The sequence below is a fragment of the Eretmochelys imbricata genome, chromosome 23, assembly GCF_965152235.1.
Source record: "Eretmochelys imbricata isolate rEreImb1 chromosome 23, rEreImb1.hap1, whole genome shotgun sequence".
Classification (NCBI taxonomy): Eukaryota; Metazoa; Chordata; order Testudines; family Cheloniidae; genus Eretmochelys; species Eretmochelys imbricata.
In genome coordinates this window covers 16,388,828-16,409,818 of record NC_135594.1, presented here as the reverse complement: position 1 = coordinate 16,409,818, position 20,991 = coordinate 16,388,828, and the positions used below count along the sequence as shown (strand labels likewise).

At 60.4% G+C, this 20,991-nt stretch overlaps 1 protein-coding gene across 1 annotated transcript; it reads left to right on the top strand.

Moving 5' to 3' along the window:
* The first annotated feature begins 7,843 nt into the window (after window positions 1-7,843).
* FTSJ1 (FtsJ RNA 2'-O-methyltransferase 1) lies at window positions 7,844-20,829 on the top strand. The gene is made up of 11 exons (XM_077840638.1): window positions 7,844-8,033; window positions 12,555-12,697; window positions 13,105-13,174; window positions 13,525-13,630; window positions 13,733-13,811; window positions 13,942-13,994; window positions 14,321-14,374; window positions 17,829-17,931; window positions 18,862-18,945; window positions 19,811-19,914; window positions 20,430-20,829. The coding sequence occupies exons 2-11, from the start codon at window positions 12,577-12,579 to the stop codon at window positions 20,661-20,663; spliced, it is 1,008 nt and encodes a 335-aa protein (XP_077696764.1). The 5' UTR covers window positions 7,844-8,033; window positions 12,555-12,576; the 3' UTR covers window positions 20,664-20,829.
* The last annotated feature ends 162 nt before the right edge of the window (window positions 20,830-20,991 follow it).

Here is a 20,991-nt window from a genome sequence, read left to right as displayed (position 1 = left end):
TCAGGGGGATGAATTAGTTATGGCAGGATCCATTAGTGCTCATTTCTTCTCTGATGCCTTTCCTGGTTCCCGGCCCAGCCCCCACCGATCAGCGGGCCCAGCTGCCGAGCTGCGAGAGTCCAGGGCAGCGCTGAGATGCAGCCACCTCTGGGGCGGGGCAGCTGGGGAACAGCCACACGTAACACCACACGAGGATAGCTTGCCCAGCACTGAGATGCGGCCACCTCTGGGGTGGAGCAGCTGAGAAACAAAACTGGGGAATGGTGGAGAAGTAGAAAAGGGTTGGATTGTCACCCCCTGGCCACGGTCTCTCTCAGCTATTGTGCTGGGATGGGAGAGATTTGAATTTCAGTGTCACACCCAAGCGGGACAGAGCAAGTGTGTGAGATGGATGGATAGATGTGGTGTCTGGGGAGGGATGGATGGATGGATGGATGGATGGGGTGTGTCGGGATGAATGGAAGGATGGATGGATGGAAGAATGGATAGACGGGGTGTTGGGATGGATGGGGTGTCGGGAAGAATGGAAGGATGGATGGGGATGGATGGATGGATGCATGGATGGGGTGTGTCGGGACGAATGGAAGGATGGATGGAAGGATGGATGGATGGATGGGTGTGGGGATGGATGAATGGAGTGTCGGGATGGAATGGATGTGGTGTTGGGATGGATGGAAGGATGGACGGATGAGGTGTGGGGATGGATGGATGGATGGATGGATGGATGGGTGTGGGGATGGATGAATGGGGTGTCGGGATGGATGGATGTGGTGTTGGGATGGATGGAAGGATGGATGGATGGGGTGTCGGGATGGATGGATGGATGGGGTGTCAGGATGGATGGGGTGTCTGGGGATGGATGTATGGAAGGAAGGAGTGTTGGGTTGTATGGATGGAAGGATGGATGGATGGATGGATGGGGTGTTGGGATGGAAAGATGGATGGGGTTTGGAGATGGATGGGATGGTTGGATTGGATGTCTGGATGGATGCATGGAAGGATCGATGGATGGGGTGTCAGGATAGATGGATGGAAAGATGGATGTCTGGGGATGGATGGGTGGGGTGTTGGGATGAATGGATTGATTGATGGCGTGTTGGGATGGGTGCATGGAAGGATGGATGGATGGGTGTCTGGGGATGGATGGATGGATGGAGTGTTGGGATGGAAGGATGGATGTGATGGTTGGATTGGGTGTCTGGATGGATGGATGGATGCATGGAAGGATCGATGGATGGGGTGTCGGGATGAAAGGATGGATGTCTGGGGATGGATGGATGGGTGGGGTGTTGGGATGAATGGATGGATGGGGTGTTGGGATGGGTGGATGGAAGGATGGATGGATGGGTGCTGGGGATGGAGGGATGGATGGGGTGTTGGGATGGATCAATGGGGTGTTGGGATGGATGGACGGAAGGATGGATGGATGGGGTGTCGGGATAGATGGATGGAAGGATGGATGTCTGGGGATGGAAGGATGGATGGATGGGGTGTTGGGATGGATGGATGGAAGGATGGATGGATGGGTGTCTGGGGATGGATGGAGGGATGGATGGGGTGTTGGGATGGATCGATGGGGTGTTGGGATGGGTGGATAGATGGATGGAAGGATGGATGTCTGGGGATGGATGGATGGATGGGTGGGGTGTTGGGATGGATGGATGGGGTGTTGGGATGGGTGGATGGAAGGATGGATGGATGGGTGTCTGGGGATGGATGGAGGGATGGATGGGGTGTTGGGATGGATCGATGGGGTGTTGGGATGGGTGGATGGAAGGATGGATGGATGGGTGTCTGGGGATGGATGGATGGATGGTTGCGGTGTCGGGATGGATAGGGTGCATGGGGATCAAAGGGGTGTCTGGGGATGCTGCGAGGGCGATAGAAGGGGGTAGATGAGATAAGAGGAGGCCGATGTGGCTGTTTCTGACCCATACCGGAGACAGGGACTGTAACGGTGCTGCAGAGCGGTGAAAAGCAGCCCCCAGCTCCCCCACCTGCGCTGACGTAAGGTGTGGACCCAGGGGCGGGGCAGGTTGTGTGACCTGGGGTGGGGGGGGGCCTGAGGCTGTCTGTGTGTATCGCAGTGTGGGTTTTGTCCATGCTGTTGCATGTACGTAGGACATCTGTGTCTATGTGTATCTTTTTTGCTGGGTGCGGATTTGTGGGTGCGTATCTCATTTGTGAGAAACGAATGGGACACGGGGTCTTTCCCCACAAAGCCAGGGATAAAAACCCAGGCATCCTGGCTTCCCCTCCTCCGCCCACCCCTGTTGTTTATCTTTCCGTCCCTGAGAGCTGATTATGTTCCCCCGAGAGTTGCAGATTTATGGGACTGTTATTTCCACCTCTGCTGCCCTCTGCTTTGAACCCAGGCGTCCGGGCGGAGAAATCAGGAAGCCAAGGCCCAGTGGCTGCCTCACCTCTGATGCCCCCACTTTCATCTCCTGCCAGCCTCAGTACCTGCTGCGCTGGGACCTCCCCCTCCCCCCAGCCACACAGAGCAGGACTCCTGGGTTCTTTCCCAAGCTCTAGGAGGGGAGTGGGGTTTGGTGGTTAGCGCAGTAGGGGGCTGAGAGCCAGGACTCCTGGGTTCTCTCCCTGCTTCTGGGAGGGGGAGTGGGGACTGATGGTTAGAGCAGGGGGGGCTGAGAGCCAGGACTCCTGGGTTCTCTCCCTGCTTCTGGGAGGGGAGTGGGGTCTGGTGGTTAGAGCAGGGGGGCTGGGAGCCAGGACTCCTGGGTTCTCTCCCTGGCTCTGGGAGGAGGGTGGCATCTAGCGAAGTGGAAAAGTGCCTTGAAGAAGGGACTAAGGTAATTCAGTGTCAAAGAGCCTGAAATGAAGCCCAGGAGTCTGGGCTCCCAGCAACAGCCCCCCCCCCCCAGTCTAACAACTAGCTCCCCCTCCCCACTTGTCTGCAGGGAGGGGTCACTCTGATGCGTCCGGTCATTCGCTGGCTCCCTTCCCACTTTCCACTCACCCAGCCAGAAGCCAAAGCCCAGAAAGTCCCAAGGCTGGGCGAGCAGGGGGCGCAGGTCGGGATTGAGGGGCACTGGCAGAACTGTGGTGGGGGGACAGGGCTGGGGGCGCAGAGGGCTGCGGGTCAGGGTTGAAAGGCACCAGCAGAGCTGTGTGGGGTGAGTTCTCTAACCATTACACCTGCTGTTCCTACCCTCGGGGCCCTGATGTCTGGCTGCAGCCCAATCCCCCCTGACGGTTGTGGGGCGGAAGCACGAGCGAAGGGAGTCTCTGGAGACCCACGCAGATTCTCCAAGTCTGAGAGTAAGTGCCCTGCCTCATTGCAGCTCCTGAACTCCTAATGAGAATTCATCTGGCGCGTAGATGCAGCCACCTCTGGGGCGGGGAAGCTGGGGAACATATAACACTGCACAGGGATGGCTCGTGCGGCGTGGAGATGCAGCCACCTCTGGGGCAGGGCAGCTGGGGAAGAGTCGCACAGCGGATGGGGTCGCTGCTGACAGTGTCTGGTTGCTCCCAGGGGATGTGGATTGTCCCAGCCGGAGATCTCTGCCTGGGGAAGAGGTTCATCCCAGCAAGGAGACATCGCTAATTCTCCTGCCCCTGACCACTGAGAAAGCAGGGAGAGGTATGAGGGGGGGGGGTCTAGTGGTTAGAGCAGGGGGGCTGGGAGCCAGGATTCCTGGGTTCTCTCTCCAGCTCTGGGAGGAGGTTGGAAAGATCGGGGGGTGGGGGTCTTGGGAGCCAGGACTCCTGGTTTCTCTCCCCAGCTCTGGGAAGGGTGGGGGTCTGGTGGGGCAGATCGGGGGGGCGGGGCTGGAAGCCAGGACTCCTGGGTTCTCTCCCCAGCTCTGGGAATTGTGGGGGTCTGGTGGGGCAGATCGGGGGGGCGGCGCTGGGAGCCAGGACTCCTGGGTTCTCTCCCCAGCCCTGGGAGGGGAGGCAATGTGGTGGGGTAAAGCGGCGGGGGCTGGGAGCCAGGACTCCTGGGTTCCATCTCCGCTGTCCCCTCTGCTTTCAGACTCCACACCCCAGCCCTCGGGGGGCCCTGTGGTCACCCGCTGCCCCGAGCGCTGGAGGGACAAGGCTCCGCTCCCCGCGCACCCGCAGCCTCCGGTGGCTCCGGCCCAGCTGGGGAAGCAGCGTCTGGGCTCCACCGCATCTGTCTGCAGCCGCCAGAGCTGTAAATCCACCGCCTCGCACATCCAGGAGGTGGCTGGGGATGGTGAGTGAGGGGCTGGGCTGGTGGGGGTGAGGGGCACTGGCAGAGCTGGGGGGAGCCCTGGGCTGGGGTGGCAGGAGCTGTGGGGTGGGAGTGAGGGGCACTGGCAGAGCTGAGGGTGGGGGGGAGGGGAACCCAGGGTTGGGTTCTGGTTGCCAGTTTCACCCAGAGTTGGGCATCGACTCAGCATCTGCCCGGGGTACCCCTGGGAACTTGTTAACTCAATAATTATTACGGCCATCTCCGCCCAGATAGAAAAGCAAACAGCCCCAGCAAGGGGGCTGGGCTGGGAGCCAGGACTCCTGGGTTCTCTCCCTGACTCTGGGAGGGGAGTTGGTTCTGGTGGCTAGAGCGGGGGGACTGGGAGCCAGGACTCCTGGGTTCTCTCCCCGACTCTGGGAGGGGTGTGGGGTGTTGGGGGTGGCCTGGGATCCCAGACTCTTGGGTTCTCTCATCAGCTTAGCTAACCCTCTGCTCCCTCTTTCTCTCCCCCAGACCGCTGCGCTCACTGTGCCCTGGCCTGTCTGTTCTGCGAGTTCCTGGCGCTGTGCTCCCTGGCGCTGGACGGCCTGGACTGCGGGGCGCTGTGCCTGGCGGGGGGGTGCTGTGCTGGGGGGGGACCCCCCGGGGCAGGGCTGCGGGGGAGGTGGCTGCCCCTGCGGAGGGGGGTGCGGGCTCCTCCAGGACTGCTGCGACCCTGCCGACTGCCTGGAAATCTGTCTGGAGTGCTGCTCCATCTGCTTCCCCGTCTGACCCAGGGGCAGGGGCTGAGCCCCCCACCCCAAGAACCCCACCCTACTCGGTAAGGGCCCCCAGCTCCTCACGATCCCACCCCGTTCCTGTCTGGTCGAATCCTGGCTCTCTATGGGGTGATGTCATTGGATGGGCCGAGCCACGCCCCCATGGAGGGTGATGTCACCCAGTGGCCCAAGCCACATTTCGCTTATGTCATTCAATGGACAAAGCCTATTGGCTACTCACCTGGGAGGTCCTCCCAATGCAACAAGCCCCACCCAACTTACTGGGGCCTCACCAGAGGTGGTACGCCACGCCCCATTGGTGGTGATGTCACTGAGTGGAATAAGCCACACCCTATCTACTGTGATGTCATCAAAGGGTCTGCCCAGCTGTCTGGGCAGAGGCACAGCATCAAATAGCCCGGCAGGGCCTGCAGCAAGCCAGGCCTCATTCCCTGTGGCATCAGGTGCACCAAGCCACGCCTCGATGCGGTGATGTCACTGAATGCGTGGGTGTGGCTGCCAGAGCTCCTCCCCCCCTGCTGTGATATCATCAAATGGACTCGGCTGTCACAAGGGGGAGGGGTATTAACTCTGTGGGTGCTGTCCCCAGCTCTGCCGGTGCCCCTCACTCCCGACCCGCAGCCCCTGCTAGCCCAGCCCTGGGCTCCCCTGCCCCACCTCACTTATGAGCTGGCTAAAGGTGGGTGCCATGTCTCCCAGGAGGAAGGATGATGGGGGCTGGGTTCCCTCGGGAGAACTGGAGACTCTGCTGGGATCCCCTTCTCACCCCCACAGAGACGGGAGGACACTGTGGCCCCCGAAGCCGCCCCTCCGGCCTCAAAAAGCAGCAGGCAAAGGGGGAGCCCCCCCACGTTCGTTTGCTTTTAAATAAATTGCATGAATGAGCTCTTTTAAGTCGACCTCATTTTTTGCGGGGGGGAGAGGGGTGTTGGGCTAGAACTCCCAGCATGCACTGCTCCTGATTGCCCCCCCAGCTAGAAATTCCTGCCATTGCCTCCCCAAGGAACTGCAAATCCCAGCATGCACTGCACCTGATCCTCCCCAGAGAACCATAAATCCCAGCAGGTTTCAGAGTAGCAGCCGTGTTAGTCTGTATTCGCAAAAAGAAAAGGAGTACTTAGAGACTAACCAATTTATTTGAGCATGAGCTTTCGTGAGCTACAGCTCACTTCATCGGATGCATACTGTGGAAAGTGTAGAAGATCTTTTTATATACACACAAAGCATGAAAAAATACCTCCTCCCACCCCACTCTCCTGCTGGTAATAGCTTATCTAAAGTGATCATCAAGTTGGGCCATTTCCAGCACAAATCCAGGTTTTCTCACCCTCCGCCCCCCCCCCCCCACACACACACAAACTCACTCTCCTGCTGGTAATAGCCCATCCAAAGTGACCACTCTCTTTAAAATATGTATGATAATCAAGGTGGGCCATTTCCAGCACAAATCCAGATTTTTCTCACCCCCCCACCCCCCTCCAAAAACCACACACACAAACTCACTCTCCTGCTGGTAATAGCTCATTCAAAGCGACCACTCTCCCTACAATGTGCATGATAATCAAGGTGGGCCATTTCCAGCACAAATCCAGGTTTTCTCACACCCCCCCCGCCCCCCAACACACACACACAAACTCACTCTACTGCTGGCAATAGCTCATCCAAACTGACCACTCTCCTTACAATGTGCATGATAATCAAGGTGGGCCATTTCCAGCATAAATCCGAGTTTAACCAGAACGTCGAGGGTGGGGGGGTAGAAAAAAACAAGGGGAAATAGGCTACCTTGCATAATGACTTAGCACTCCCAGTCTCTATTTAAGCCTAAATTAATAGTATCCAATTTGCAAATTAATTCCAATTCAGCAGTTTCTCGCTGGAGTCTGGATTTGAAGTTTTTTTGTTGTAAGATAGCGACCTTCATGTCTGTGATTGCGTGATCAGAGAGATTGAAGTGTTCTCCGACTGGTTTATGAATGTTATAATTCTTGACATCTGATTTGTGCCCATTTATTCTTTTACGTAGAGACTGTCCAGTTTGACCAATGTACATGGCAGAGGGGCATTGCTGGCACATGATGGCATATATCACATTGGTGGATGTGCAGGTGAACGAGCCTCAGAGCCTATCAGTTTGGATGAGCTATTGCCAGCAGGAGAGTGAGTTTGTGTGTGTGTTGGGGGGGGGGGTGAGAAAACCTGGATTTGTGCTGGAAATGGCCCACCTTGATTATCATACACATTTTAAAGAGAGTGGTCACTTTGGATGGGCTATTACCAGCAGGAGAGTGAGTTTGTGGGGGGGACGACGGAGGGTGAGAAAACCTGGATTTGTGCTGGAAATGGCCCAACTTGATGAGCACTTTAGATAAGCTATTACCAGCAGGAGAGTGAGGTGGGGGGAGGTATTTTTTCATGCTTTGTGTGTATATAAAAAGATCTTCTACACTTTCCACAGTATGCATCCGATGAAGTGAGCTATAGCTCACGAAAGCTCATGCTCAAATAAATTGGTTAGTCTCTAAGGTGCCACAAGTCCTCCTTTTCTTTTTATAAATCCCAGCATGCACTGCTCCTGATTTCCCCCCCCCCCCAGGGAACTACATATCCTAGCATGCATTGCTCTTGCTGGGTGGGGTCCCCGAAACACTACGGTCTCTATCCCAGCATGCACTGCTGCTACAGGGTCCCAGATCACATGACCCACGGAGACTACAATTCCCACGATGCAGTGCTGCAGAGAGGCAGTCCCTCGCTGCTGTCCTACACTGCGCATGCGCTCATATAAGCCTCTTTTTTGCGCCTGCGCAATAGGGGAAAACCTCACGGGGGCTAGGCCTCCTGCGCAGGCGCAGCGAAAGCGAACCGGTCTCTGCGCAGGCGCACTAAGGAAAACCCGCCGCCGTCAGCCCAGCTCTGTTGTCCAGTTCAGCCCAGCCCCGAAGGCTGCCCTCCCCGCCCGACTCCATCCCCCCCAGCGCCGCCGGCGCCCTAGCTTCCGCTTCCGGCTTGGGAAATAACCACTTCCGGTTCGGCGCCGTCTCTCCGCGGGGTCGGTCGCGTGCGGCGCGGTAAGCAGTTGTCGGGCAAGGGAGGTTGTGCGCCTGCGCCGCCGCTGTGCTGGCGGGTGCTCGTGCGCATGCGCTCAGCGGGGACGGGGGGGGAAGCGCGTTCCAACCGCTGCAGGCACGTGCCCGTACTGCGCATGCGCGTGCCCGTACTGCGCATGCGCTGTGGCTTCACCTTGTGCAACGCCCGAACGTTGGGCCTCAGGGCGCATGCGCAGAGTCGATAGCCACGAAGGTGGGTCCTACAAGAACATACCAGGTGGGGGGGTGGGGGAAGGTGTTTGCTGAAGGAGGTTACCAGTGATGTATTACTGTAGGCCCTACAATAATATATGTGTATTCATTTGAGGGCTGCAATAATAGGTGGCTATTTATGTAGGTCCTACAGTAACGTTTGGTTTATTCCTGGTGGTGGGGATGGATTTGGCACCTTGCGACAACATGACTGACTTATTGTAGGGCCTACAATAACCTGCTCATCATTTACCAGGACTCTGGGTCAATCTACCAACTAGCGCAGGGCCTACAATCCCACATATGTAATTAATTTCGCTCCAGTCACAATTTACGTATTCATGGAGGGCCGACAATCTTGTATCCACATTAATGCAGAACCTGTGTCGACATACTTCATTAGCGCAGGGCCCTAGAATAATATGCCTCTACTTAATTTGGATCCGGAAAATAAAAGATATGAAAGAAATTGAAAGATGATTGCTGGAGAGAGGGTTACCAGTCAACAGAGACTCCTCACCTTGGATATGTTTCTTAGAACAAAGGTATGGAGAAAAGCAAAGCACAGATAAGGTGGCAAAAACTACAGGGCAAAGCTGAAAAGGACTTTAGGGAGCAGTTGTGGAGAAGGTAAGGTCGGCACCACGTGCTGTAGAAGAGGCTAAATCTGGGGATTTTATAGTGACAGGTGATGGGTGAATCAAAGGGGAAGGCTTCATTCACTCCCAAAGAAATTTGGTGGTGAGGCGAGGAAGTACAAGAAGGGTTAAAAGATAATGGGGAAAAGTTTAAACTCTGTCAAAAGAGTAGGAGGAGGCATAGAAGAATGTAGTTGTAAAAGCGAAAGCAAAGGACGTTGAGGAACTTTATGCACGACTTGGAACACAGGAAGGGGAAAAAGAAGCGTATAGCCTGGCAGAAGGACAGGAGAGAAGCACCAAATATATGTAGAAAGGGAGGTTCATGAAAGATGAAACTGGTAGGCAGTTGACTGATGATAGTCCCATAACGGATCCATGGAACGGGGTTTTGAACAAATGAAGAAAGCCCAGGAGAGCCCTCCCACTTCAAAAAGCACTGAAGCCCTTTCTTGTTCAATTTCATCCTGAATGCCTCACAAGGAACAACTCTAGTGGCTAGAAGCTGAAGCTGGACAAATTAACCCTGGAAATAAGGTGTCAATTTTTAATGAGCAGAATTAATCATGGGAACAGTGTACTAAGGGTCATGGTGCATTCTCCATCACTAGCAATTTTTCCAATCAAGATTGGATGTTTTTCTAAAATATCAACTCTAGGAATTATTTTGGGGAAGTTTCGTGGCCTGGGTTGTACAATAAATTTACAATTATTTAAGGACAGTCTCTACTACGTTCTCAAACAGCATTTTTCTTACTTTGCCTATCTGTAAATTTTGCTTATTATCGATGGAAATATTTTTTTTGTCTGTTGGTGGGCATCTGCTAAAATCGACGTTTACTAAGATTTACTATTTAAAGAAAACTCTATTCCTTCCAAGCCTAAAGATACTCTAGAAGAGGATCTGGATAATTGGAGAGACGTATTGGAGAATCATGGGCTCAAAATAAGCCTGTGATTTCAATAGCGTGAACACTCAAGAATAGCCTTGAAGCTAGATGGGTGGGCAGTACCGAAAATGTAAAGTTTCAAGTATCGTGAGTTCTAGAATCCGGGAAAATGAGGAAATAGAGGACACAATTAAACCTGGAACAATAAATACCTGGCTCAAGATGGAGAGAAGTGGCGCGGTACGTATCAGGAAGATACTGAGAAAATTAAAAGGGCAAGTGTCGAAAATCGTGCTCCATCCTCTCTTAATGCAAAGAAGAAACGTGAGGAAATTATCTGTTCTGCAGAAACGCACACACTGAGGGGGATGAGTGGTGAGAACAAGAAGGACCATGCGAGGGATGAGTATGTCACAGACATACTCAAAGTAACCCCTATAAAGGAAAAAAAAGGCCCAGATTGTTTGGTCACAAAAGCGCGGGCCGGACAGTTATGTGGGTGAGAGAGTCCAGAAGGTCAAGAGTGATGTAAAAAGACAGAGAGGCCAACCCAAGAAGAAGTAGGGTGATAGAAGATATGAAATGGAACAGAGCACTTTGGAGGGAGAGGATTCGTACAGCAGAGTCTGTTTGATTAGATAAGGAGGACGACTTAATTTGAGGCTTGTATCAATAAATCATTTAGGGTAGGGCCTACTATAACAGATCCACATCAACCTGGCTTCTTTGTCAGTACGCCTGTTATTTAGGATCGCAGGGTTTGATTTTTGTCAGTCAATGTTCACTGCCCACATCGACGGAAGAATATTTCTAGCGATAAGAGTCTAAATTCCCGGCTAGGCAAAGTAAGAGAAATCCTGCTTGAGACCTGATTGAGGATACTGACTGTATATGCTGGATAGCCGAGGAAGAATTGCTCCTCCCTGATTTCGACAAAATATACATGGGCCAGAAGTATGTTAATAAACTTATTGCAAACGAGTTGCTCACTAACTCTGCAAACAGACTGGTGATAATGCTGCTGGCATTTGTATATTTTAACCTGTGGTGTTGACAACTTGTAACGAGTATAAAGCTTTAACTTCTGGAATCTTGGCATCTCCCGTCATTAAGCAATTGTCTCACCCAGCCCATAATTTCCTGCAACTGCAAAAATCTAAATTGATAAAAATAAAGATGCGTGAAGCCCATAATTTTGTCAACCCGTGAATATTTAAATGGATGAAACCAGAAAAAAGCACTTAAAAATAAATGTCGACATTATCCATTTAATTATACTAAGAAACCTATTTCTGCCAAGCCTCCCATTTATTGTAGGTCCTACAGAAACATATCCACATTAAATTTGGTCCATTGCCACTGTACCTATTAATGTAGATGCCTTAGGATCACGCTACAAGCAGCCTACCTCAGTTTCCCTTTTTCAACTAGTCAAAACTTCAGCCAGGTTTTTTCTTGCTTAGAAATACTTCTCCTTGGGGATTGGTTCCGTGACGGGTTGGACCTCCCTGGGATGTCACCTGGTGTGCTGTGACACCCCTGAGTCTGCCTGTTCTGCCAGCATGGGCCTCCTTTAGCCAGTCTTGCTAAACCTCCTCTCACACACACACAGGCAGGGCCACACCCAGCTGCAGATCAGCTCTGGGAAGACTCATCTTGAGGGACATGCTCCAGCACTCAGATGTGCACCTCCCTTGGAGTGCAGACCCAAAGATGTATTCTATTCGCCTCTTCCCTCAAGGTGGAAGAGGGTATGCACAATTTCTCGCCCCCCCAGTTAGAAATCACATAGACTGGGTTGTATTATAAACCAGAAATCAACATATTCACTATAACAGGTGTATTTTAAGTAGTTAAGGAGGTAACAGACAGAACAAGGCAGATTACGAAGAAAATAGAGCACGCAAACGAAGCTTAATACGCTACAGAAACTGGTTACATGTGAGTTCTCACCCGAAATGTGGTTCTAATAATCTTCCCGGGCCAGATGCCCTTCCAACCTGGGCCCAGTTCTCTCCCCCTGTAGTCATCTTGGGTGGGGTAGCAGGGGAGAATGACGACCAGGATTACCTCACTCCCCACCCTGAAATAGGATTTGCATGAGGCAGGAGCCCTTTGTTTTCCTAGTCTGACCCCCCCGCCCCTTCTGGTGGAAAGTTACAAGAAGTCCCAGGTAATGTTTTAATATTAGGTGACAAGCCCGCCTGACTCTGTAGGATCACAGTGTCCCTGAGGCAGGGGCAGTACGGAGGGTCCGCAGGAAGGCCAAGCTTTTCACAGACCCTTGTGCTCGCTGATGGGCCATCCGCCCTGTCTGGCTTTTCCGTTCTTGTACCTGAAGCGGTAGCAGGGGGCGTCACCCAAAGTAGCTTAATTGAAATACAGATACAGAGTCAATATTCCCAACTTCAGATACAAAAACTTGAGCCCTGGGCCATTAACACTACTTTGAAAAGGCCTCCGATAATATAGCCGTGTTAATTTAGGTCGAGGGCCATTACACCTGATAGTGTAGGGCCTACAGTAATGTATCGGTATTCGTTTAGAACCTTTGTCCATATATCTGTTAATGCAGGACCTACAGTAATAGATCCCTCATTAATTTGGCTCCAGTGCCATCAGACCTATTATTGTAGGGCCTGTGGTAACGTGTCTCAGCTAATTCCGCTTTAGCAACACAAAAGTCTTTTCGTTAAGAAGCGAACAACCCCGGTGCCGAGCCGGGAAGGGTGGATAACTGGCCCTCATCCTTTGCCCTCCAGGCCCGGGGGCGTCAGAGCCGAAATGGGGCGCTCGTCGAAGGACAAGCGGGACATCTACTACCGCCTGGCGAAGGAGGAGGGCTGGCGGGCCCGCAGTGCCTTCAAACTCCTGCAGCTGGACGAGGAGTTCCAGCTGTTTGAGGGTAAACCGGGAACCGGCCCCGGCCCTGCCCCGACTTGCTGCAGCCCCTTCTGTTAGGTGTATTATGGTAGCCCCCATCTGCGCTGCACAAAGCCTGGTGGAGACTGAGGTCCCGTTGTGCTGCCCAATCCCTGGGGAGAACTCAGGCGTCCTGGCTTTCCAGCTCCCCTGCTCTAACCGCTAGATCCCACTCCCTTCTCAGAGCTGGGAGAGAACCCAGGAGTCCTGTCTCCAAGCCCCCCTGCTCTAACCACCTGACCCCACTCCAGTCTCAGAGCTGGGAGAGAGTCCTGGCTCCCAGCCCCCTCCCCCAGCTCTAACCACCTGACCCCACTGCCCTTCCAGAGCTGAGGGGAGAACCCAGGTGTCCTGGCTCCCAGTCCCCCCGCTCTCATTCTCTCCCTGCAGGGGTGCGCCGGGCGGTCGATCTCTGTGCTGCCCCAGGCAGCTGGAGCCAGGTTCTGAGCAGGAAGCTGAAGTGAGTGGGGGGGGGGGGGTTGGAGGTGGAGGGAGGATGGGGGGGCAGGCTAGCAGGGGGCAATATGGGGGAATGGGAGGGGGTGGGACTGGGTGATTGGAAGGGTGAAGGCGGGATTGGGAGGGTCACAGTGGTGTGGGGGGATAGGAGGGGAGGCAATGGAGTAGAAGGGGGTGGGACAGGGTGTGGGGAAATGGGGCAGGAGGGAGTGCGGTGATCTAGGCGGGGTGAGGTGGGAGGGGGAGGGCGGGGTGGGATGGGAGTGGGGGCGTGGGTGGGACTGGGGTGTAGCAGCGGGTGGGAAGGGGAAGCCGCCCCCTGGCTGTCTCTCACCCCCGCCTGTCCCCCAGGGGCGGTGCTGGGGAGGGCTCTGACTCTGTGAAGATTGTTGCAGTCGATCTCCAGGCCATGGCTCCGCTCCCGGGGGTGGTCCAGATCCAGGGAGACATCACCAAGGTACGTGGGGGGGCCACGCCAGCCGATCCCCCCCCTCCCCGCCTCCTCCGATCCGAGTCCGTCTGTCCCGAACCGTAACCCGGCCTGTCTGTCCCCCGCCAGGTCTCCACGGCCCAGGAGATCATCCAGCACTTCGAAGGGCAGCCGGCCGACCTGGTGGTCTGTGACGGGGCCCCCGACGGTGAGTGGGAGCAGCCCGCCTGGCTCCAGGTGGGAGGAGGGCGGGGGGCTCCTCGCTGGCGCCCCATGGCGGGCACCGCGTGGGGTAGGACTGGGCCCCGCTGAGCCCCCTCTCCCCTCCTGGCTTGCAGTGACCGGCCTTCATGATATCGACGAATACATCCAAGCACAGCTGCTGCTAGCGGTGAGTACCCTGCCCGGCTGCAAAGGGGCACCCCCTGCCAAGCCCCGCTCCCCTCGGCACAGCGCCCCCGTCAGGTGATTCCATTCCCCAATCCCCCCTGCCGTTTCCATTGCTACCTGTCCCAAATGGCTGTTCCCGAGCTGCCCCGACCCAGAGGTGGCTGCATCTGAGCGCTGGGCGAGCCGTACTCGTGCGGCGTTATGTGTGGCTGTTCCCCAATTTCCCCACCCCAGAGGTGGCTGCATCTCAGTGCCGAGAGAGCTGTCCCTGTTTTATTAAGGATTTTGGCATTCGCTGATAATTTCCTTTTCTCCTTCTCATTCCAGGCTCTGAACATCACGACCCACGTCCTGAATAAAGGAGGCACCTTTGTGGCCAAGGTAAATATTAGGCCCTCTAAGAAGCCCCGGGGTCCTAGCTGAAGGGGTAACAGCCGCAAGGGGGTGACTCACCTGGTGCTGAGATGCAGCCACCTCTGGGACAGGGCGGCTGGGGAACAGTGCCCTCTAGCTGTGGCCATGTCTCTGGACGATTGGAGTTGTAACTGAGGGAATAGGGGTGTGATGCCAGGGGGCAACATGCTGATGGGGTGCGGGGCGCTCTCCCCTGGCAGTCAGGGCCGGGGGCCGGGAGGTGCCGTGGCGCGGGGAGCTGGGCGTGGGGCGCTCTCCCCTGGCAGTCAGGGCCGGGGGCCGGGAGGTGCCGTGCCGCGGGGAGCTGGGCGTGGGGCGCTCTCCCCTGGCAGTCAGGGCCGGGGGCAGGGAGGTGCCGTGCTGCGGGGCGTGGGGCGCTCTCCCCTGGCAGTCAGGGCCGGGGGCCGGGAGGTGCCGTGCCGCGGGGAGTGGGGCGTGGGGCGCTCTCCCCTGGCAGTCAGGGCCGGGGGCCGGGAGGTGCCGTGCCGCGGGGAGCTGGGCGTGGGGCGCTCTCCCCTGGCAGTCAGGGCCGGGGGCCGGGAGGTGCCGTGCTGCGGGGAGCTGGGCGTGGGGCGCTCTCCCCTGGCAGTCAGGGCCGGGGGCAGGGAGGTGCCGTGCTGCGGGGAGCTGGGCGTGGGGCGCTCTCCCCTGGCAGTCAGGGCTGGGGGCCGGGAGGTGCCGTGCTGCGGGGCGTGGGGCGCTCTCCCCTGGCAGTCAGGGCCGGGGGCAGGGAGGTGCCGTGCTGTGGGGAGCGGGGCGTGGGGCGCTCTCCCCTGGCAGTCAGGGCTGGGGGCCGGGAGGTGCCGTGCTGCGGGGCGTGGGGCGCTCTCCCCTGGCAGTCAGGGCCGGGGGCCGGGGGCCGGGAGGTGCCGTGCCGCGGGGAGCTGGGCGTGGGGCGCTCTCCCCTGGCAGTCAGGGCCGGGGGCAGGGAGGTGCCGTGCTGTGGGGAGCTGGGCGTGGGGCGCTCTCCCCTGGCAGTCAGGGCCGGGGGCCGGGAGGTGCCGTGCTGCGGGGAGTGGGGCGTGGGGCGCTCTCCCCTGGCAGTCAGGGCCGGGGGCAGGGAGGTGCCGTGCCGCGGGGAGCTGGGCGTGGGGCGCTCTCCCCTGGCAGTCAGGGCCGGGGGCAGGGAGGTGCCGTGCCGCGGGGAGCTGGGCGTGGGGCGCTCTCCCTGGCAGTCAGGGCCGGGGGCCGGGAGGTGCCGTGCCGCGGGGAGCTGGGCGTGGGGCGCTCTCCCTGGCAGTCAGGGCCGGGGGCCGGGAGGTGCCGTGCCGCGGGGAGTGGGGCGTGGGGCGCTCTCCCCTGGCAGTCAGGGCCGGGGGCAGGGAGGTGCCGTGCCGCGGGGAGCTGGGCGTGGGGCGCTCTCCCCTGGCAGTCAGGGCCGGGGGCCGGGAGGTGCCGTGCCGCGGGGAGCTGGGCGTGGGGCGCTCTCCCCTGGCAGTCAGGGCCGGGAGGTGCCGTGCTGCGGGGCGTGGGGCGCTCTCCCCTGGCGGTCAGGGCCGGGAGGTGCCGTGCTGCGGGGCGTGGGGCGCTCTCCCCTGGCAGTCAGGGCCGGGGGCCGGGAGGTGCCGTGCCGCGGGGAGCGGGGCGTGGGGCGCTCTCCCCTGGCAGTCAGGGCCGGGGGCCGGGAGGTGCCGTGCTGCGGGGAGCTGGGCGTGGGGCGCTCTCCCCTGGCAGTCAGGGCCGGGGGCAGGGAGGTGCCGTGCTGCGGGGAGCTGGGCGTGGGGCGCTCTCCCCTGGCAGTCAGGGCCGGGGGCAGGGAGGTGCCGTGCCGCGGGGAGCTGGGCGTGGGGCGCTCTCCCCTGGCAGTCAGGGCCGGGGGCCGGGAGGTGCCGTGCCGCGGGGAGCTGGGCGTGGGGCGCTCTCCCCTGGCAGTCAGGGCCGGGGGCAGGGAGGTGCCGTGCTGCGGGGAGCTGGGCGTGGGGCGCTCTCCCCTGGCAGTCAGGGCCGGGGGCAGGGAGGTGCCGTGCTGTGGGGAGTGGGGCGTGGGGCGCTCTCCCCTGGCAGTCAGGGCCGGGGGCAGGGAGGTGCCATGCTGTGGGGAGCGGGGCGTGGGGCGCTCTCCCCTGGCAGTCAGGGCCGGGGGCCGGGAGGTGCCGTGCCGCGGGGAGCTGGGCGTGGGGCGCTCTCCCCTGGCAGTCAGGGCCAGGGGCCGGGAGGTGCCGTGCCGTGCCGTGGGGCGCTCTCCCCTGGCAGTCAGGGCCGGGGGCAGGGAGGTGCCGTGCTGTGGGGAGCTGGGCGTGGGGCGCTCTCCCCTGGCAGTCAGGGCCGGGGGCAGGGAGGTGCCGTGCCGCGGGGAGCTGGGCGTGGGGCGCTCTCCCCTGGCAGTCAGGGCCGGGGGCAGGGAGGTGCCGTGCTGTGGGGAGCGGGGCGTGGGGCGCTCTCCCCTGGCAGTCAGGGCCAGGGGCCGGGAGGTGCCGTGCCGTGCCGTGGGGCGCTCTCCCCTGGCAGTCAGGGCCGGGGGCAGGGAGGTGCCGTGCTGTGGGGAGCGGGGCGTGGGGCGCTCTCCCCTGGCAGTCAGGGCCAGGGGCCGGGAGGTGCCGTGCCGTGCCGTGGGGCGCTCTCCCCTGGCAGTCAGGGCCGGGGGCAGGGAGGTGCCGTGCCGCGGGAAGCTGGGCGTGGGGCGCTCTCCCCTGGCAGTCAGGGCCGGGGGCCGGGAGGTGCCGTGCCGCGGGGAGCTGGGCGTGGGGCGCTCTCCCCTGGCAGTCAGGGCCGGGGGCCGGGAGGTGCCGTGCTGCGGGGAGCTGGGCGTGGGGCGCTCTCCCCGGGCAGTCAGGGCCGGGGGCCGGGGGCCGGGAGGTGCCGTGCCGTGGGGAGCTGGGCGTGGGGCGCTCTCCCCTGGCAGTCAGGGCCGGGAGGTGCCGTGCTGTGGGGAGCTGGGCGTGGGGCGCTCTCCCCTGGCAGTCAGGGCCAGGGGCCGGGAGGTGCCGTGCTGTGGGGAGCGGGGCGTGGGGCGCTCTCCCCTGGCAGTCAGGGCCAGGGGCCGGGAGGTGCCGTGCCGTGCCGTGGGGCGCTCTCCCCTGGCAGTCAGGGCCGGGGGCAGGGAGGTGCCGTGCCGCGGGAAGCTGGGCGTGGGGCGCTCTCCCCTGGCAGTCAGGGCTGGGGGCCGGGAGGTGCCGTGCCGTGCCGTGGGGCGCTCTCCCCTGGCAGTCAGGGCCGGGGGCCGGGAGGTGCCGTGCTGTGGGGAGCGGGGCGTGGGGCGCTCTCCCCTGGCAGTCAGGGCCAGGGGCCGGGAGGTGCCGTGCCGTGCCGTGGGGCGCTCTCCCCTGGCAGTCAGGGCCGGGGGCAGGGAGGTGCCGTGCTGTGGGGTGCGGGGCGTGGGGCGCTCTCCCCTGGCAGTCAGGGCCGGGCGCTGGGGACACCATTGGGATCGTTGCTGCACTGCCCCCTGCTGGCCTGTCACCGTGTTCCCACCTTGGCCTAGATCTTCCGGGGGAAGGACGTGACGCTTCTCTACTCCCAGCTCCGCATCTTCTTTCCTGACGTCACCTGCGCCAAACCCCGGAGCAGCCGAAACTCCAGCATCGGTGAGGGCAGAACTGGGTGTGCCAGTGGGGCAGATCCAGGGGTTGGGAGGGTATCCGGGTGGCCGGGCTGTCCCCTGCAAGGACCCGACTGCTCTGTCCCCGGGTGGGCTAAGCCTCCGGGGGCAGGCATCTTTTTGATGTTGGGGGGCACACCCAGATCCTTTTATCTAGCGCCCCCTCCTCGGAGCCGGCAGCGCTGCCCAGCGCCTGGGCTCGTGCCAACCCCACGCGCTCCCCGAGGTTTGTAAGCTCCGTGTCCAAAGGTGAGAGCGCTCTGGTGGTACCTCATCTCCCATGGGAAGTGTAAAGCACGTTAGACACAGACACGCTCTGCACGGAGCCCCACACATGGGTGATCAGCAGGGGGCGCTCTCCCTTGGCAGTCAGGGCTGGGCAGTAGCGGGCACCGTGGGGTGGGGGACCGGAGGGGGGATGCTGTGCTGCGGGGCAGGGGGCTCAGCCGGGGGCACTCTCCCCTGGCAGGCAGGGCTGGGCGCTGCGGGGCCAAGCAAACAGATATCACATTCTGTGCCTCCCCCGGCTACATTAGGTCCCATCAACTTGAGCCCTGAGATGCCCAACTCTGTTCCGTCTAGTCTCCTGTCGGGCACCCCCTTTGCCAGCCTCGCCAGGTGCCCCCCAGGCCCTTGCCAGGGGGATCTACCCCATGGCAAAGCTGCACCTTGGCTCGGTGCTCTTTTGGTCTCCAGAGAGATTCCCTCTCAATGGGCGGGTGTTTAAAATCGACGACCTTTGCCACCCGCTTCTTGGCGAAGGGCTGGGAACCCAGCTCAGGGGGCAGTGCCTGCTGCCCGGGGTTTGCTGCCAGGGAAGGCTTCGACTCCAGGCGAGGCTCGCGCCCGCTCTTCATAAATTGGACGGGCACCCCGACTCGCCGCACACCCCTAACCACGTCTCTCCCGCCTCCAGAGGCCTTTGTTGTCTGCCGGGGGTACTGCCCGCCCGAGGGCTACGTGCCTAATATGTCCAACCCCCTGCTGGACCATTGCTACGGTAAGGAGCTGTGCTTCAGAGAGTGGGGGGCTCAGTAAGGGGTGCTTTCCCCTGGCAGGCAGGGCTGGGCACTGGGGGGGCACTGTGCCATGGGGGGCTCGGCAGGGGGTGCTTTCCCCTGGCAGGCAGGGCTGGGCGCTGGGGGGCACTGTGCCATGGGGGGCTCGGCAGGGGGTGCTTTCCCCTGGCAGGCAGGTCTGGGCGCTGGGGGGGCACTGTGCCATGGGGGGCTCGGCAGGGGGTGCTTTCCCCTGGCAGGCAGGTCTGGGCGCTGGGGGGCACTGTGCCATGGGGGGCTCGGCAGGGGGTGCTTTCCCCTGGCAGGCAGGGCTGGGCGCTGGGGGGGCACTGTGCCATGGGGAGCAGGACTGGGCTGTAGCGGGCACCATGGGGTGGGGGGCTCGGCAGGGGGTACTTTGCCCTGGCAGGCAGGGCTGGGCGCTGGGGAGGCACTGTGCCATGGGGGGCTCGGTAGGGGGTGCTTTCCCCTGGCAGGCAGGGCTGGGCGCTGGGGGGCACTGTGCCATGGGGGGCTCGGCAGGGGGTGCTTTCCCCTGGCAGGCAGGGCTGGGCGCTGGGGGGGCACTGTGCCATGGGGAGGCACTGTGCCATGGGGAGCAGGACTGGGCTGTAGCGGGCACCATGGGGTGGGGGGCTCGGCAGGAGGTACTTTCCCCTGGCAGGCAGGGCTGGGTGCTGGGGGGCACTGTGCCATGGGGAGGAGGACTGGGCTGTAGTGGGCACCGTGGGGTGTGGGGCTTGGCAGGGGGTGCTTTCCCCTTTCAGGCTGGGCGCTGGGGGGCACCATGCCACAGGGCGCAGGGCTCAGCAGGGGGTGCTCTTGCTTATGTCTGTGCCTTTCCAGATGTGGATTTTAACCAGCTGGAAGGTCCCAACAGAGTCATTGTCCCGTTCTTGGCCTGTGGGGATCTGAGCTCCTACGACTCGGACCGGACGTATCCCCTCCAGGTGGGACTGCAGGGATCGGGGCGGGATCCCGGCAGTGGGGGAGGCGGGCGGGGCGGGGACTCGCAGGCTGGGAGGGGGGTGGGGGGGATCCCGGCAGCGGGGGAGGCGGGCGGGGCGGATCCCAGACTCGCAGGCTGCGGGGGATGGGGGGGATCCCGGTAGCGGGGGAGGCGGGCAGGGCGGGGACTCACAGGCTGGGAGGGGGGTGGGGGGGATCCCGGCAGCGGGGGAGGCGGGCGGGGCGGATCCCGGACTTGCAGGCTGCGGGGATGGGGGGGATCCCGGCAGCAGGGGAGGCGGGCGGGGCGGGGACTCACAGGTTGGGGGGGATCCCGGCAGCGGGGGAGGCGGGCGGGGCGGGGACTCACGGGGTGGGGGGGTTGGGGGGGGGATCCCGGCAGCGGGGGAGGCGGCCGGGGCGGGGACTCACAGGCTGGGGGGGATCCCGGCAGCTGGGGAGGCGGGCAGGCATGCTGGCACCCCCTGTACACCCGTCTCTCTCTCCCCCTCTGCAGCTGGCCCCAGGGAAGGAATACAGCTATGTGCCCCCCACCCAGCCCCCCATCCGTCCCCCCTACCAGGAAGCCTGCTTCTTGAAGAGGAACAACCGATTGGCTAGGGAGCCTGGGCCGTCCCGGTTGGAGGAGCCTGGCCCCGCCCCCTCATATGGGTCAGGGTCAGAACCTCAGGCCTGCCCCCCGGAGGCAGCTGTTGAAAATGTCCTGGCGTCTCTGTCTGTGTCACCATAGTGTGTGTGTCCGTGTGGGTGTCCGTGTGGGTGTCCGTCCCTGCCAGGGATGAGCCCTGCTCCGCATCTGTGAAAAGAGCATTTTAATTTAACCCGTAATGTCCGGTCTTTGCAGGGGACTCTCCCCGCCCCGGCTTCTATTTTAATAAAGACTCACGGAGAGGTCACCAGTGGATGCCTTTCAACCCGAGCCCTGCATCACCTTGGCAATCTTCCCCTTCAGGGATATCATGGAGCAGGGAGTTCTGCTGGTTAACGGCGGTAGCTTCTTCCCTCGGTTAGCAGCCCACCCGTTGTTGCCTTAGCCCCTTTGAAGCTGGCACTGGAGA